This window comes from Rhinichthys klamathensis, unplaced genomic scaffold, assembly GCF_029890125.1.
Source record: "Rhinichthys klamathensis goyatoka isolate OS25496 unplaced genomic scaffold, OSU_Roscu_1.1 h1tg000523l_1, whole genome shotgun sequence".
In the NCBI taxonomy this organism is placed as follows: Eukaryota; Metazoa; Chordata; class Actinopteri; order Cypriniformes; family Leuciscidae; genus Rhinichthys; species Rhinichthys klamathensis.
The window spans coordinates 409446-426200 of record NW_026607002.1 but is presented as its reverse complement, the minus strand read 5'-3'; the positions used below and the strand labels follow the sequence as shown (position 1 = coordinate 426200).

The 16755-nt window shown below is 42.9% G+C and overlaps 1 protein-coding gene across 1 annotated transcript; it reads right to left on the bottom strand.

Annotated features, from left to right (window-relative positions):
* Nucleotides 1-6064: 6064 nt before the first annotated feature.
* LOC130073124 (piggyBac transposable element-derived protein 4-like) lies at nt 6065-8593 on the bottom strand. Its single transcript, XM_056238555.1, has 2 exons — nt 8454-8593; nt 6065-8048 (listed from the first exon to the last, which is right to left on the bottom strand). The coding sequence occupies exons 1-2, from the start codon at nt 8591-8593 to the stop codon at nt 6065-6067; spliced, it is 2124 nt and encodes a 707-aa protein (XP_056094530.1).
* Between the last annotated feature and the right edge of the window lie 8162 nt (nt 8594-16755).

Below are 16755 nucleotides of genomic sequence, written 5' to 3'. Positions count from 1 at the left end.
CTGCCACTGAGTCTAATCCAGACTGGAATCAGCTGCGGTTGGCCCAATTTATCCAACATAAATAAGCTGTGGGTCAATTATTCAATTGTTTGTTTATTATTTTGCTGAGATTTATTGTTTTTGGACTGATGTCATTGCAGAAGCAGATGTTTTTATATTGTATGAATTGTATTATATTAGGTTTGGAATATTGTTTTTCCTATTGTGGGATGGTGTGTGTTAACATTTGCAAATACTACAAAAACTATCCATAATTTTGTTGGGAGGTATAGCTTGTCTGTTAAAAAAATGTAAGCATTGTGGAAATGTGTTCACTGACTGCATATTGTGTGAAAACGGCATGAAATGTGTGAATGGTACGGCCACAAAAGACCGATGCTGTGCTAATTGTGTTTAGAGTTTTGAAAATGTGACAACTGGTTGGACAACTCTGACTGCTCTTGCACCTCTCACTGCATCTCTCACTGCTCCTGCACCTCTCACTGCTCCTGCATCTCTCACTGCATCTCTCACTGCTCTTGCACCTCTCACTGCATCTCTCACTGCATCTCTCACTGCTCTTGCACCTCTCACTGCATCTCTCACTGCATCTCTCACTGCACCTCTCACTGCTCTTGCATCTCTCACTGCACCTCTCACTGCACCTCTCACTGCATCTCTCACTGCTCCTGTACCTCTCACTGCATCTCTCACTGCTCCTGCATCTCTCACTGCATCTCTCACTGCTCCTGCATCTCTCACTGCATCTCTCACTGCTCCTGCATCTCTCACTGCATCTCTCACTGCTCCTGCATCTCTCACTGCATCTCTCACTGCTCCTGCATCTCTCACTGCATCTCTCACTGCTCCTGCATCTCTCACTGCATCTCTCACTGCTCCTGCACCTCTCACTGCATATCTCACTGCATCTCTCACTGCACCTCTCACTGCATCTCTCACTGCACCTCTCACTGCATCTCTCACTGCTCCTGCATCAAAACCAACTTCATGCCAGTGCAAAACTGCGACAAAAAAGCCCATTCAATTTAAGAATGCGCTTCAGGTGTCTTTCACTTATAACATACCCATGTCTTAATGCCAAAGACCGCACTATATATTTATATGACATTCCTAATTTAAAGTAAAATGTTATTTCTTCTGTCATCTCCATCTCTGGTGTAGCCCAGTCTATGCTATGGTACGGTTACAGTATTGGCCGCTGTGGCTTCCTCAACATAACTCGTGGCCACGACAAATAGATGTCGTTCTCTCAAAATATGAAGTCGTGGCCACGAGAAAAATATATCGTTCCTTTCAACATATGATCTCGAGGCTAGGACTTTGCATCGCGTGGCCACGGCATAATTATGTCGTTACCTCAACAAAATGATCTCGTGGCCACGACTTATAATCACGTTCCCACGACTTAATATGACGTTCCCACGAGATATTATCACGTTCCCACGACTTAATATCACGTTCCCACGAGTTTATATGTTGTGGCCACGACAAAAATAAGTGAACCGAACATGTCCCCTCCCGGTCACCGTAGTATCAGACTCACATTCTGACTAGAATATGAGTATGACGAAGTCAGGCTACGGGAAAACAGCAATGTCACTGAACCTGTGAGTTTGTCTCTATAGTGTAATGCCATATTGAGCTAACGGGACGCTCCTCATTGTCATACTGTCATCTCTCTAGCTTTGGAAACATACAGCTTCATTTTTATATCTTGTAATTCTGTCAGATTTTTAACAGTTTATTTCTTTCCTCACTTCTAAAAAAAAGTTTTAGCTTTGTTAACTCACTTGTTTGAAAAAAATGTGTGAAATGTGTGACATTCAGTCTTTATGCAGTGTCATGATTTCCATTACACGAGAGTAGATGTTAAACCTCATGCTGATTTGTACTCGGCTTTCGCCAAGATAAGCACAAACTAAGATGTAGCTTTACAGTAACCCAGGGACGTGCACAGGAATTTTGTGGGGCAGTTGCTCTGACCTGAAAAAAGGGCACTACCCCCAAAACTCACGGGCTATATGAAGGAATATATTCAGTTGAATTTTGCCCTTACAAATTGCCTTATCTGATCGTGTTTATTTCCAAACGCAATGCCTCATATTATGGTCTTATTATTATTTATAAAGATTGCAAACGTCAAAGATGACAGGTTTATGATATACAACTTTGTAAACAGTATACAAAATGTATTAACAATATGTTAAATGTCACCAAAATACACATGAGAAAAAGAGTTCCTCATATTATTGTTTATTGTTTTTTAATTATTATTATTATTATTATTTTTTATTTTTTTAATAAATAATCTGGATTGAATTGACAGATGGGGAAAAACTCGCTTCTAATAAAATAAAATAAAACGCTTAGATTTTGGAAAAAATACAATCCTTTTTTAACCTTTTGGCTTCCCGTACATTCAATTGTGCTTTTTGCTCATCTGGGCAACTACGCATGATTTGTAGTATGATTGCGTAAAGGGAACAGGAATTCCGGTAAGGAACAGAATCGACTGCTACACCCAGTGCCGATCCTGACCTCCCTGGGGCCCTAAGCAAAATTCTGCTAAGGGGCCCTCTGATGTCGTGAGCTATGTAAACCATTTGCCATTGCCACAGTCACACCTGACACTTCAGCACTCCCATCCTCCCCCCTTTAAACAAAACAGTCAAATAATAAGTACAACAATATAGAACAGAATGAGGTTCAAACACACAATATTTATTGAATAGAGTATTTTCTATAGAATGTTAAGATAATCAGTGAATATTATTAAGTAAGTGAATATTAACGTAAACATAAATAAGAAGAAAATAATAAATAATAACCCTGAGCTTTGGCTTTTGGGATTAACTTTGGTTCTTTCTACAGCCTGGGCATTTTCGGCATCAGTATGATTTTTATTTTTATTTTTTTTATTATGCATGTTGAAGCAATTCTTGATTTATGGTTATTATTTACTGAGGGATGTGCATCCATTTTGACCAGTATGTCCAGCTAATCAACATTTTTAATTCAATATAGCCTATAAATCAATAGTCAATCAATGTCAAATTGTCAATACATTGCTTTCTATCTTGCATAATTAGTGCAGTTGTTTAGAGTTTGTAACTACACTGAGACTTGTTAATCAGTGTCTTGTTTTAAAAGTATAATGTGTACTTTGATTGGGAGTGGCATCATTCACGTGCATGTATTGTACAGTATGTCTGGTCTCCACATATTTCTGCTTGAAAAATGCGAGTTTCATTTCGGCAACGCGCATATGAACGCATGATAACACACGCGACGCGGTTATGTTTTCCGAGCTGCAGTAAAAAACACCGTTGCACTTTGTCGTTTATCAAAATCAAAGGTAATAAATAATTGTATTTTACTCTCACTTTTGTCAGCCACAAAGTGATGCAAGAGATGCACTGCCTGCCCAGCTAGGTTAGCAACACCGAAAAACATAAAACTTTGCTGACATCAAACTTAGAGAGGAGAGAACACAAGTTTACCTGATTGTTGTTCCCGCAATTCACTCTCATGGTTTTTTTCTTCTTCCTCTTTTCGTGACCAGAAGGATAGTTTCGCTTCATTTTGTCGTAGATGTTGTAGCTACACATTTGACGGCGCGCTATGACTATGACACGAGATGGAGGCGTGGCCTTAAGTAATTTGCGTGGCCCTACGCCGGTCGCGTGCAGTCTATGGTCGCGTGCAGCGTTTGCCCTTCATACTGACTTTCACTTTCGGTGCCCGAATGGAAGTGAATGAGGCTTTGCGATTTATTTATTTTTTTTAATCTAGGCCTACGTGAAATTCTGCATCCATTGTACGATTTAATTTTTTTCTCGGAAGGGCAACTTGAGTGAGAAGGGCAACTTGAGTGAGAAGGGCATATGGGCAGTTGCCCGGGCAACCTGAGCAACCCCCCTGTGCACGTCCCTGCAGTAACCTATACTTCTCTCTCTCCATCTCTCCAGCCATTTACGCTTCTTTCCATATGGTGATGTGAAACTCCTTTTGTCCGGCGTTAACGGCTGCAGTGTACTTGGTGCGTCAGTACACACAACGGCTGCAACGACAACGGCTAGCCAGTGGACGAGTCCGACAACCGCCTGGATTGAGCCGAGTAGGGGACATCTCTAGGGTCTTCAAGTGGGCACCTTTCGTCCTCAGTGTTTCGTCGACTAGCCCACGACACCTCAAGAGGGCTCGACAATGACTCTGGCATCCCAGAGTCACCCCCCTCCATCCTCCACTCAACTCAGCCGAGCTTACTGACCTTTACATCCCTCCTGCTGCTGAGGTTGCTCCTTCCTCGTAGTTCACGTGTGACCTAACCGCAATCTCACAATCTCTCCGCAACCCAACCATACGCGCCAACCCGTTTGACTAAGGCTGTCGAGCCCCACTGTCTTCGTTAAAGTAGTTTCAGTGGCAACGGTTCCGTATGGCATACTACCTACCGCAAAACACAATATCTGCCCAAACACCAACCCTCATTCACGCAATATACACAGGAACGTAATAACTGTAATTCAAATAAACCAACAGACTCTTCAAGTTTTTCAAGAATTCTACGAGACCGTAGCGTGGCGGCCTGTACACAGCCAGCCAGAATCTTTCCGTCTCAACCACAGCCAGTTGCTGCTCCTCTCTGCTGCTTCAGATAAGTTCTTTACTGTGCGACGCAACTCTTGGCCACTGAATCCGACGTCTCTGAGGAACCGGGTTGTAGAGTGTGCCATAAATCCTCGACAACACACTTCCACTGGATAAATCTGGACTCTCCATCCTCGCTGTTCTGCTTCAGTGGCCAGATGAGCATACCACAGTTTCTTCCTCTCATATGCCTCATCTACCGCATTCTCCCATGTCACTGTTAACTCTATCAGTTGAACAATGCGTGCTGATCCAGACCACAAAACAATATCTGGTCGGAGGTTAGTGGTGGCAATCTCAGGTGGAAAAATAAACCGTTGATCAAGATCAGCCAGCATTTTCCAGTCCCTAGCAGCTTCCAGTTGTCCTGGGCGAGAATTGGTTTTAACACCTTTTCTTGGTGGTTGCTCGCCTGGGCGGAGGAATATTGTCTTCTGTGTGTAATGTTTTGCTAGAACAGGTGGCAACTTATTGGTCATGTTGCGCTTGCCTTCCAATGCTAAAGCCAAACATTGCAGTACTTGGTCATGGCGCCAAGTAAACCGACCTTGGCTAAGAGCCACCTTACATCCTGTCAAAATGTGCCTTAATGTGGCAGGTGATGAACACAAAGGACAAGAGGCATCCTCTCCTACCCAGAGGTTTAGGTTCTGTGGTGATGGGAGAACATCATATGTTGACCTGATAAGGAAACTGATCCTACTCTCTTCCATTGACCAAAGGTCTTGCCAGCCCATCTTGCGTTGTTCCACACTCTCCCATCTCATCCACTCTCCCTGCTTGGCCTGGGAAATGGCCTTTATACACCTCATCCTCTCCTCCTGCTTTCGCACCTCGTTGACTACCAGCTTCCTCCTTTGAGCTGGGCCTACCTTGTGCCATTTAGGAGGAGCTAAACTGAGCCCAAAACCCCCTCTTCCATGCTGTACCTGTCCCACGATATCACCAATTTGAAGGGCAGCCTTTGCCTCTACCACAGATTTCTTTGCTGACCACTTCCTACCAGTTTTTAACCCTCAGAGACCTAAGGGTATTTTTACAATAAATTTTCCGTTGGTGTTATTCACTAAAAAAGCTTGTAAAACATCAACCCTTTTGTGCACAGACAATTGACACACCTCTTTTTTTTTCAGGACAAATTGAACTTTCAGCATATTTGTGTTGCATTGATGTCACCTGAATGTAAAATAAGTTATGGGACCATAAAGACAAATGAAAAAATAAAACGGAAATTGAATCACTCAAATATTTATTGAAATCACAAACAAATAAATAAAAGCCAAGCAAATTTCCTCTGGAAAACAGTTTGTTCATGTCTTTGGAGTCCTGGAGCACAGGAATAAACATTGTAACTTCTACAGAACCAAAACTATTTACATTTTTCCAAAAAAAGTCCAGGCGTTTTTTGCCTCATTCACTGGTGCCAAGCCTCAAAACAGTTCCTATCAGCAATCACACAGAGGGCCACATCACAGGCTTTGCATTTCCAGGGGGTGGCCTGTTTGACCTGCCTTGTCTGCTTGCAGTTCACACATTGCCTTCTACCATAGGAGGCCTTCTTGCTGGTTTCAGTTTGGTCTGATGTTGGCACAGGTACATGGTCACTTTGTTGCTGGGTGGGGGGAACAGCAACTGTAACACCACAGAGTTGGGCTGTCAGCTCCTCCAGAAAAGTCTTGTGGGTCATGGGCTGTTGCTGCTTCTCTGCACAAACTTCCTTGTGAAGTAAGTAACTGTTGGTCGCAGCAATGTCCAAAAAATGGAAAAACAATGTCCTGTACCATCTCATAGTTTTATGGTGAACTGAGTAGTATTGGATGAGTTGATCAGAAAGATCAACACCTCCCATATTCTTGTTGTATTCAGTGACAGGGGTTGGGCATGGAATGGATTTGGTGTTCCAGCCTCCATCCTGAGTTCTTACCCTTCTCTGAACTGTGTTGCCAGAGAAGGCCGGGTGAATTGTGGAGCAGACAGAGACTTCCCGAGTGTCCATCCACTTTACAAAAACCAGAGGGGCGTCACGGATCCACCTGATGGTGCCCCTAGGATCCTTTTTGGTCATGGCATTTGTGGTTGTGCGTGGGCATCTTTGTCTGTTGTCCCTGTAGGTGCCACATGCTCCAAAGTTCATGCTGTAGAGATCCATGAATAGCTTTGGACTTGTGTAGAAGTTGTCTACATACACATTGTAGCCACTCCCTTGGGATGATTTGTTCATGAGGAAAATAACCGAGTCGTATGCCAGTCCTACACCAGAAGCAAACACAGACTTCCCCGTGTATACAGCAAAGTCTAAAGTGTACCCAATGCTGCTGTCTGCCAGCACAAAAAGTTTGAAGCCCCACTTAGTTGGCTTCGCCTTCATATACTGGGTCATGCCAGTGTGAGCCTTTGTTGCCACCATCCTCTCGTCCACTGAAAGGTTCTGCCGTGGGTGATAAAATGCTCTGCATGCATGTTTGATGTCATCTAAAAGGGGCTTCAGACGAAACAGCCGGTCATAAGCTGGTGTCCCTCTCTTCCGGTCGTTGTGGACATCTTCATCAGGGTCGCTCGTGTGGATCTTCCAGGAAATGACCTGATACCTGTCACGTGCCATCACTGAGTGGGGAAACTGTTGGCTGAAAATGGTATTTGTCCTCCAGTAGTCCCGGATATTTGTCAGTCTCACCAGTGCAAAAAAGAAAGTCAGTCCTAAATATTTGAAAAATTCTTCAACAGTGAAGTTTTTCCAGGAATATTTTTTGCCACTGGCAATGTTTTTTGCAGCGTTTGTGTTTGTGTTATTACACAAAGTGGTTGCCGCACTGTCACTGACAAAAAGTTTGAAAAGGTCCAGTGGTGTGTATATGGATGTGGGGCTAAGCTGATGTCCTGGCTTTCTTGTTGGGACAAACCTTTTGGGCACTGGAGGGATGTCTGGCTGACTCTCACTGTTCCATGATGGAGTTGGAGCTGCTGGCTGTGGTGATCTAGATCTCGACCTAGTGGATTCAAGACTCTGTCGACCCCTCAAGCTGCCGGATCTGGATGCTCTCCCTCGTGACTGCAGTCGTCCATGACTTCCTGGCAGCTGCTGGGATGCTGCAGCAGAAGTGGAAGGCTGGGATGCTGCAGTAGAAGTGGAAGGCTGGGATGCTGCAGTAGAAGTGGAAGGCTGGGATGCTGCAGCAGAAGTGGAAGGCTGGGATGCTGCAGCAGAAGTGGAAGGCTGGGATGCTGCAGCAGAAGTGGAAGGCTGGGATGCTGCAGCAGAAGTGGAAGGCTGGGATGCTGCAGTAGAAGTGGAAGGCTGGGATGCTGCAGCAGAAGTGGAAGGGCCCTCCTCAGCGGAAGAATGGGAACTTTCATGTCTGGCTTGGGTGGGTGGGCTGGTGTCTTCTTCATTATCACGACTGTAAAACAAATAAATAAAGCAAAATATTAGATCATACATATCAGATCAATGAGTGTTTTTGTATTTTATTTCTCACATAAGATAACAATGGCTGAGATTGCTACTGTACCCCCAACCCACCACAGCTATAAGGTGAGCAGTGTTGGAAAAAACTTCCCCCACTACAACATCCTTTGTGTGTATCTCTAGGTAAACTCACTAAACCTCAGACAAAAAATGGCTGAGAGACAAAGTGTAATCCACAACTCTTACTACTCTGTTACAAACATAGAAAAACAAAATACTACTTTTACAGAACTTATTTTTTACATATTTAGAAAACGCTACTGTGCGCATTTCTATTTTATCGTATTACTTTTTTTTATTTTTATACTTTTACTGTAAATAAATAAATGGCACTTACTCTTCAGCAGGGTCTAGACCATCCTGGTAATCTAGTTCCTCATCTGTCAAAAAGCTCTCTTCTCCTGAATATCCATCATCCTGCATGGCATCAAAAAAGGCCAGCGCTTGATTTACATCCATGTTTCTCTGACGATCCATTTTTCTCTGTGTTTCTCTGTGTATCCTTCAAAACAACTTTGCCGTGCGTCTCTCTCTCTCTCCTCAAAACTACTTCGCCCACTCTCCTCAAAACTATTACCTCAAAACTATTACCTCAAAACTATTACCTCAAAATTATTACCTCAAAACTATTACCTCTCCTCAAAACTATTAACTTACTCTCTCTCCTCAAAACTATTTTGCCGCGCATCTCTCTCTCTCTCTCTCCTCAAAACTATTTTGCCGCGCATCTCTCTCTCTCTCTCCTCAAAACTACTTTGAGGAGAGAGAGAGAGAGGACCGCTCGTCTCTCTCTCTCTCTCTCTCTCTCTCTCTCTCTCTCTCTCTCTCTCTCCTCAAAACTACTTTGCCGCGAGTCTCTCTCTCTCTCTCCTCAAAACTACTTTGCCGTGCGTTTCTCTCTCCACAATATCAGAGCTTGGTTCATGCTCTGGAGAATTGATAAATTATGGACATCAAGTGGATAAATCTTGGATGTAAGTGTTTGGATTTATTGCTGAAAAACTCAGAAAAGAGGCACAAGTTCCGGGCTGGATAGAAAACCTTCTGTAAAGGCTACAAAGACACCAAAGACACCCCCGTGATGGCTAGCTCGTTAGCTTTCTGCTGGAAAAAAACGGTAAGAAAATCGATAAAACTTTCATCAAATTATATAAATATTTATCGGAGGTGCCGTGTGACGTCGTGGACGATGCCGTCGGGCTCTGAGGGTTAACACAGGTGCTGCCTCCCTTACACATTTGTCGCGTGATTCTACTAAGGTCATTTCCAGTCTGACCTTGGCGCACTTAAACTCCTCGGTTAAAGCAGAGACTGGCAGCTGCAATATTTCTTTACTATAAAGTCCCACTCTGCTGAGGCAGCGTGGAACTCCCAACCATTTCCTGATGTATGAACTTATTAACGCTTCCAGCTTATCCACTGTTGTCAAAGAAACCTCGTACACAGTCAGTGGCCACAGCAACCTCGGCAGTAGACCAAACTGAAAGCACCAGAGTTTTAGTTTGCCTGGTAGAGCACAGCTGTTTATGCTCTTCAACCCTTCCACTGCTTGTCGTCTAACTTCTCCCACTCGAACTGTGTCCTTTAGATCCCCATCGTACCATCTCCCAAGACTCTTCACTGGCTTCTCAGAAACTGTTGGTATTGCCTCACCATTAATGAAGAATGTTTTATTTACTACCTTTCCTTTAACTATCGAGAAGCTCCTTGATTTAGAGGGCTTAAATTGCATTCTTGCCCATTCAATATTATCGGTTAACTTACCCAATAACCGATTAGTGCAGGCTACTGTTGTAGTCATGGTTGTCATGTCATCCATGTATGCTCTTATTGGTGGTAGTCGCAACCAAGAAGCCAAGCGCTCTCCTCCTACTACCCATCTTGATGCCCTAATGATTACTTCCATTGCCATGGTAAAAGCCAGTGGAGAAATGGTGCATCCTGCCATTATTCCAACCTCTAAGCATTGCCATGTAGTGCTGAATTTTGGAGTTGAGAAACTAAATTGCAAATCTCCAAAATAGGCTTTCACTAAATTTGTTATTGACATTGGTACTCTGAAAAAATCAAATGCTGCCCAAAGAAGCTCATGCGGCACTGAACCATATGCATTAGCCAAATCCAGGAATGTCACATGGAGCTCCTTCCTCTCCTTTTTAGCCGATTGAATTCGTTGCCAGATAACATTGATGTGTTCTAAGCATCCTGAGAAGCCTGGTATGCCCGCTTTTTGAACTGAAGTGTCAATGAAGCCATTCTTTAATAGGTAGGTGGACAATCTCTGAGCAATAATGCTGAAGAAAATCTTACCTTCAACGTTTAATAGCGAAATAGGACGAAACTGACTGATGCTTGTAGCATCTTTTTCTTTAGGTATAAAGACTCCACCTGCTCTGTGCCAAACTCTAGGTACAACCTGTTTTTCCCATGCCACTTTTATCAATTTCCACAGAATTCGTAGAACTCCTGAAGCACTCTTGTACACTCTGTACGGAATTCCATTTGGCCCTGGAGATGATGAAGCCCTTGCCTTTCTCACAGCCTGCTCTACCTCTTTTCACTTAGGTGCACAGACCTCCATTTGGTATTCTGGTGGGTTGATAGGTGGGATGTCTGATGGAATTGACATAGGCCATGCCTTTTTGCATCTGTATGCGTTTCCTCCACATATCTCTCTAGCTCAACCCTAGATGCTTTTAAGATGCCATTATTCTCCCTGGTGAATAACTTCTTTACGAATTTGAATGGGTCTTTATAGAAATTAGCCCTTGCACGTTCCTTCTTTTTGTAGCATTTCCGTAGGCGCTCAGCTCTGCGTAATGTTGCCAGCTTATCTTTTATGGCCCTTTGTAAGAGATTGAGTCCCTCCTTCTGACTTTGTTCTGCTCTTTTCCATTGCTTCCTCAGCTGTCTCCTTTCTCTAACTAAGCCTTCAATTTTCTGCTGCCGTCTAGACATTCCAGGAGTAGTTTGTACTTTTTCCTTCCTTTTTTCCACACCAAACCTCTCACTTCCATATGCGTAAATGATGTCCCCAAATGTATCCAGCTTCTTTTCAACTGTACCAGTTAATCTTTCCAATGCGAAGCATAGATCTGTGTTTACCGTGTCCCATGCAGTTTTCTCACAAGCTCTTGGCCATCTAACTCCAGGCCTATGCCCGTTGAGGTTCTTTTCTCTCTTATGCTGGTTAGTCTGACCGGGTTCACAAGTATCAAAATGTTCATCACCATCTGTGCAAACCCTCCTCTCCTCTATGACAGGGGTGCTGATATCCTGCGAGCTGTGGTTTGCTTCCTGTCGCTGGATTTCATTCGACTGACTTGACTGACTTGACTGACTTCGTAAGAAGTACTGATCAATGCGAGGCCCTTGTCCATTCTCCCTCAAGCATTTCATTTTCCCTTGATGAATCTTCAAACCCCTGACCGTTGTCGCCTTGCTCCAGCCACAGACACAAGCTTGGAGTTCAATGACTTTACTAACTGCAGATCTTGAATAGTCTTACTCTCCATACTCATATCCGTTTCCATTCCTAAGTCGTTAACCATGTTGTCCAACATTGAGTCATCTTCCGCCCCCGCTCTCGCAGACTCTAGGGGTATTTTTCTCTTTAATTTCTCAGAAGCCTTGGGCGGGTGTCTCCAGTATCCTGTAAACACGGAGCTGGATACTGCCGACAAGGGTAGCTAACCCCTACCAGCCCCATTGGGGTCTCTTTCCTCCTGTCAGCTGTCTCTCCAGGCTGTCACAAGGTCTTTCCCTTGTTGCCAGCAGCACTATTCACCGCAGTCACTGGACGTATCCAGATCTTCATGATTTCCATTACACGAGAGTAGATGTTAAACCTCATGCTGATTTGTACTCGGCTTTTGCCAAGATAAGCACAAACTAAGACGTAGCTTTACAGTAATCTATGCTTCTCTCTCTCCATCTCTCCATCCATTTACGCTTCTTTCCATATGGTGATGTGAAACCCCTTCTGTCCGGTGTTAACGGCTGCAGTATACTTGGTGCGTGGATTTTTATCAGATTTTTTTTTTTTTATATATATATATATATATATATATATATATATATATATATATATAATTTGTCAATACTGCTGTCAGTGATCTTCGATAGAAAAACTAACCAAAAAATGGAGCTTAACAAAGAGCCTATATGTACACCTAGGCTGCCCATGCTGGTCAAAGTGCTTTTGTCAAAGCAAACATTTCAAATCCACTGATCATAGTATTCTATTTGCTGTTGCATCTCACAGTGTAAGGCTCATATATTCAGTGTTTACTGTTACCTGACTGATCCTGAAGAAGAACATCAATCTAAAGTTTTCAGCTAGAGTCTTCCTTCATAAGAGTGTTCCATATAAAAGGGGTTAGACCTAATCCAAAATCTCAAACTTATGTCAGCAGAAATGTAGGATGAATTTTAAAAAAAATTATAAACTTATAAATTTAGATTGTCTCAATTAATTTGTATACGTTTTATGCTATATTTACAGATTTACATAATTTTTACTCACTTTGGATCAAAGTAACTTTAATCTATATGGTCAAAATAAACAAATAAATAAACTACTCACCTCCGAAGCCCCCATTTTCTCCTGCAAGAAAAATACAGTTCAGTCGTTTTGCAAAAAAAAAAAGATATTCTAAGATCCATGCATCACTTTTTTAAAATTCAAATGTACTTGTTCAAAAACATTTTGTGACATCCTTGTTAATTTCACGAGTTCACACTTACATACAATTAAAGGGAATAAAGTATAATGCGTATTTGGCGTGCTGTCCGGGGGGAGGGCTCCGAGCTCGGAATTCGGCCCGAACCCAGAGTACTCCCCCCTGTATGTAAAGTGGTTTAGGACTAGAAGAGTGGAGAAGGGGTGGTGGAGGGACGCTGCTAAACTGTCAGAGAAATGAGGTGAGACTGCTGAGTCTATATACAGGTCCTTCTCAAAAAATTAGCATATTGTGATAAAGTTCATTATTTTCCATAATGTAATGATAAAAATTAAACTTTCATATATTTTAGATTCATTGCACACCAACTGAAATATTTCAGGTCTTTTATTGTTTTAATACTGATGATTTTGGCATACAGCTCATGAAAACCCAAAATTCCGGTCTCAAAAAATTTGCATATTTCATCCGACCAATAAAAGAAGTGTTTTTAATACAAAAAAAAAAAAGTCAACCTTCAAATAATTATGTTCAGTTATGCACTCAATAGTCAATACTTGGTCGGGAATCCTTTTGCAGAAATGACTGCTTCAATGCGGCGTGGCATGGAGGCAATCAGCCTGTGGCACTGCTGAGGTGTTATGGAGGCCCAGGATGCTTCGATAGCGGCCTTAAGCTCATCCAGAGTGTTGGGTCTTGCGTCTCTCAACTTTCTCTTCACAATATCCCACAGATTCTCTATGGGGTTCAGGTCAGGAGAGTTGGCAGGCCAATTGAGCACAGTAATACCATGGTCAGTAAACCATTTACCAGTGGTTTTGGCACAGTGAGCAGGTGCCAGGTCGTGCTGAAAAATGAAATCTTCATCTCCATAAAGCTTTTCAGCAGATGGAAGCATAAAGTGCTCCAAAATCTCCTGATAGCTAGCTGCATTGACCCTGCCCTTGATAAAACACAGTGCACCAACACCAGCAGCTGACATGGCACCCCAGACCATCACTGACTGTGGGTACTTGACACTGGACTTCAGGCATTTTGGCATTTCCTTCTCCCCAGTCTTCCTCCAGACTCTGGCACCTTGATTTCCGAATGACATGCAAAACTGAGCAACAGTCCAGTGCTGCTTCTCTGTAGCCCAGGTCAGGCGCTTCTGCCGCTGTTTCTGGTTCAAAAGTGGCTTGACCTGGGGAATGCGGCACCTGTAGCCCATTTCCTGCACACGCCTGTGCACGGTGGCTCTGGATGTTTCTACTCCAGACTCAGTCCACTGCTTCCGCAGGTCCCCCAAGGTCTGGAATCGGTCCTTCTCCACAATCTTCCTCAGGGTCCGGTCACCTCTTCTCGTTGTGCAGCGTTTTTTGCCACACTTTTTCCTTCCCACAGACTTCCCACTGAGGTGCCTTGATACAGCACTCTGGGAACAGCCTATTTGTTCAGAAATTTCTTTCTGTCTTACCCTCTTGCTTGAGGGTGTCAATGATGGCCTTCTGGACAGCAGTCAGGTCGGCAGTCTTACCCATGATTGTGGTTTTGAGTAATGAAACAGGCTGGGAGTTTTTAAAAGCCTCAGGAATCTTTTGCAGGTGTTTAGAGTTAATTAATTGATTCAGATGATTAGGTTAATAGCTCGTTTAGAGACCCTTTTCATGATATGCTAATTTTTTGAGACAGGAATTTGGGGTTTTCATGAGCTGTATGCCAAAATCATCAGTATTAAAACAATAAAAGACCTGAAATATTTCAGTTGGTGTGCAATGAATCTAAAATATATGAAAGTTACATTTTTATCATTACATTATGGAAAATAATGAACTTTATCACAATATGCTAATTTTTTTAGAAGGACCTGTACACACGTTTTAATCATGATTGCTGAGTGCTCTCCACCCGTGTTAATTATCTGAACGTGCTTCTCCCGAACTTTGTTAATAAAACATCATTTCGAGAATTATAAGCCAGCATTGAAAATGTTAAACATAAGGAAACATTTAGTTAAAATAAAAAGAGTAATAAAATTGTAAACAAATATGGAAGAAATACAAAATAACAGGCTAAAAACGTGTGTGTGACAGTGATGCGCGGGTCAATGTATAAACAACCCGCACCCGACCGACGTTTTCAACTAACCCGCCCGCAACTCGGACCGCAAAAAAAAGAAAGAATATATTGTACCGGACCCGTTTCCTGACCCGCATTTTTTAAGTAAATGCTCACCGTAGCGTCATTGGGCCATAGACGTAGGAACTTGGGGTGCGGGGGAGTGTGGCCGCTTTTGGAAAAGTGTGAAAGCCCTATTGAGAATGAGAATGTGACGTCACGCGTTTCACTCCGCGTTGCATTGTGGGAAGGCGTCGCCATCTTGGAAGGATACGCTATCCGTTGTCATGGTTACTTCGACAGTGAGACCGAGAGAAATAGCGACAGAGAGAGAGAGCAGCTTGATATTTGTTTGCATTTTTGCAATAAGGCACAGTTTCTTGGGAATAAATGAAGAAGGGGGAAACAAAAGGAAAGGGGCTCTATCGGGAGAGACTAAATAACAACACCAAGCAGCGTTATTTAGAGAAACTACTTGACATCAACAACATGGACCCGTACGACCTGCTACAGAATGGACGAAAGACCCAAAGCACTACCACCTTTCACATACCCTGACATAGGCTGCGTTCACACTGCAGGAGTTTAATGCTCAATTCCAATTTTTTTGAAATTTTTTTATTTTTTTGCAAGGCCGTTCACATTTCCAATTAAATGCGACCTTTTGTGATCTCCTGTGTGAACGTGAAATGACCCAGAAGTGACCCGCATGCGCAGAAGAGTACTCAGCGGTCAATTCCCGCCTACTTCAACGCAGAATTATGACGTTTGTCGCATATCAATGACGTGCGGGTCGGATACATGTGACCTGGCCGTTCAGATTGAAGTCGCATTTCAAAAGATCGGATACATATCGGATTTGGACCAAGTGGCCTGGGTCGCATTTGAAAAGATCGGATCTGTGTCGTTCAGACTGTCATGAAAAGATCAGATACAGGTCGCATAGGGGCAAAAAAATCGGAATTGGGTCGTTTCATCCTGCAGTGTGAACGTAGCCAGTGTCAATTACCCGGTTTATGGTATCAGTGCCTAACTTTACTGCCTACACAATGCAAGAGTTCAGAAGCTTTAAGTCATTAGAAGCGTATGAACAATTCTGCTGCGGCTGCGTGCAAGACTTAGAAACCCCCAAACCTGTAACGTTAAACTGCGAGAGTTCAGTCATACTTGATGTTCCAGGCCTCATTCATATGTGGAAATAAATCTGATATGAATCAGATACGTGCATTTGCACCTGATGTGCAACGTTAAGCGGACAGATCGGACATTCCCCTGTCAATGCGAGTCGTACGTCATTAAAAAAAGTGTCTTTTAAAAAAAAATTGCGGTACAGAATAACAAATTAAACAACTATAGTTGAATAACAGAGTATTAATTTCGTTCGTTTGTATTAAATAAAAGGCGAACTGTGCTGAAATGTGTTGCTTTTGAAATCCTGCTTTGCTCGCTGTTGCTGCTGATAGTTTATTGACAAGCTGTTTCTCTAAATAAAGCTGGCTAGCATTGTTATTTAGTCTCTCCCGATAGAACCCCTTTCATTTCTCTTCCTTCTCCATATCTTCCAAAGAAACTGTGGCGTATCGCTAAAAGGTAAACAAATACTACGCTGCGCTGTCTCTCTTTCGCTATTTCTTGAATGTTTAGTCGCGCCTCTGTGAAGTTCTGAAGGTGTTGCTCCTGGCAACCGATAGCGTCTCCTACCATCATGGCCAACCGGCGCCAAATCGGCACGTGACTCTTCACTCTCAATAGGAGCACAAACTGTTCTTTTTCTGAATGCTGTATGATATAGCCTAGTGTAATAATTTATTAATTTATTTCGTTTAATTTTCTTAACAATTAAGATGCTGCATGTGTTTA

What these genes read in the sequence shown, in the direction of transcription:
- LOC130073124 (XM_056238555.1), bottom strand. Translation starts at nt 8,593, where the DNA reads ATGGATCGTCAGAGAAACATGGATGTAAATCAAGCGCTGGCCTTTTTT. An exon ending in GGTCTAGACCCTGCTGAAGA is followed by an intron (nt 8,049 to 8,453) that starts GTAAGTGCCATT and finishes TTTGTTTTACAG; the next exon opens with TCGTGATAATGAAGAAGACA.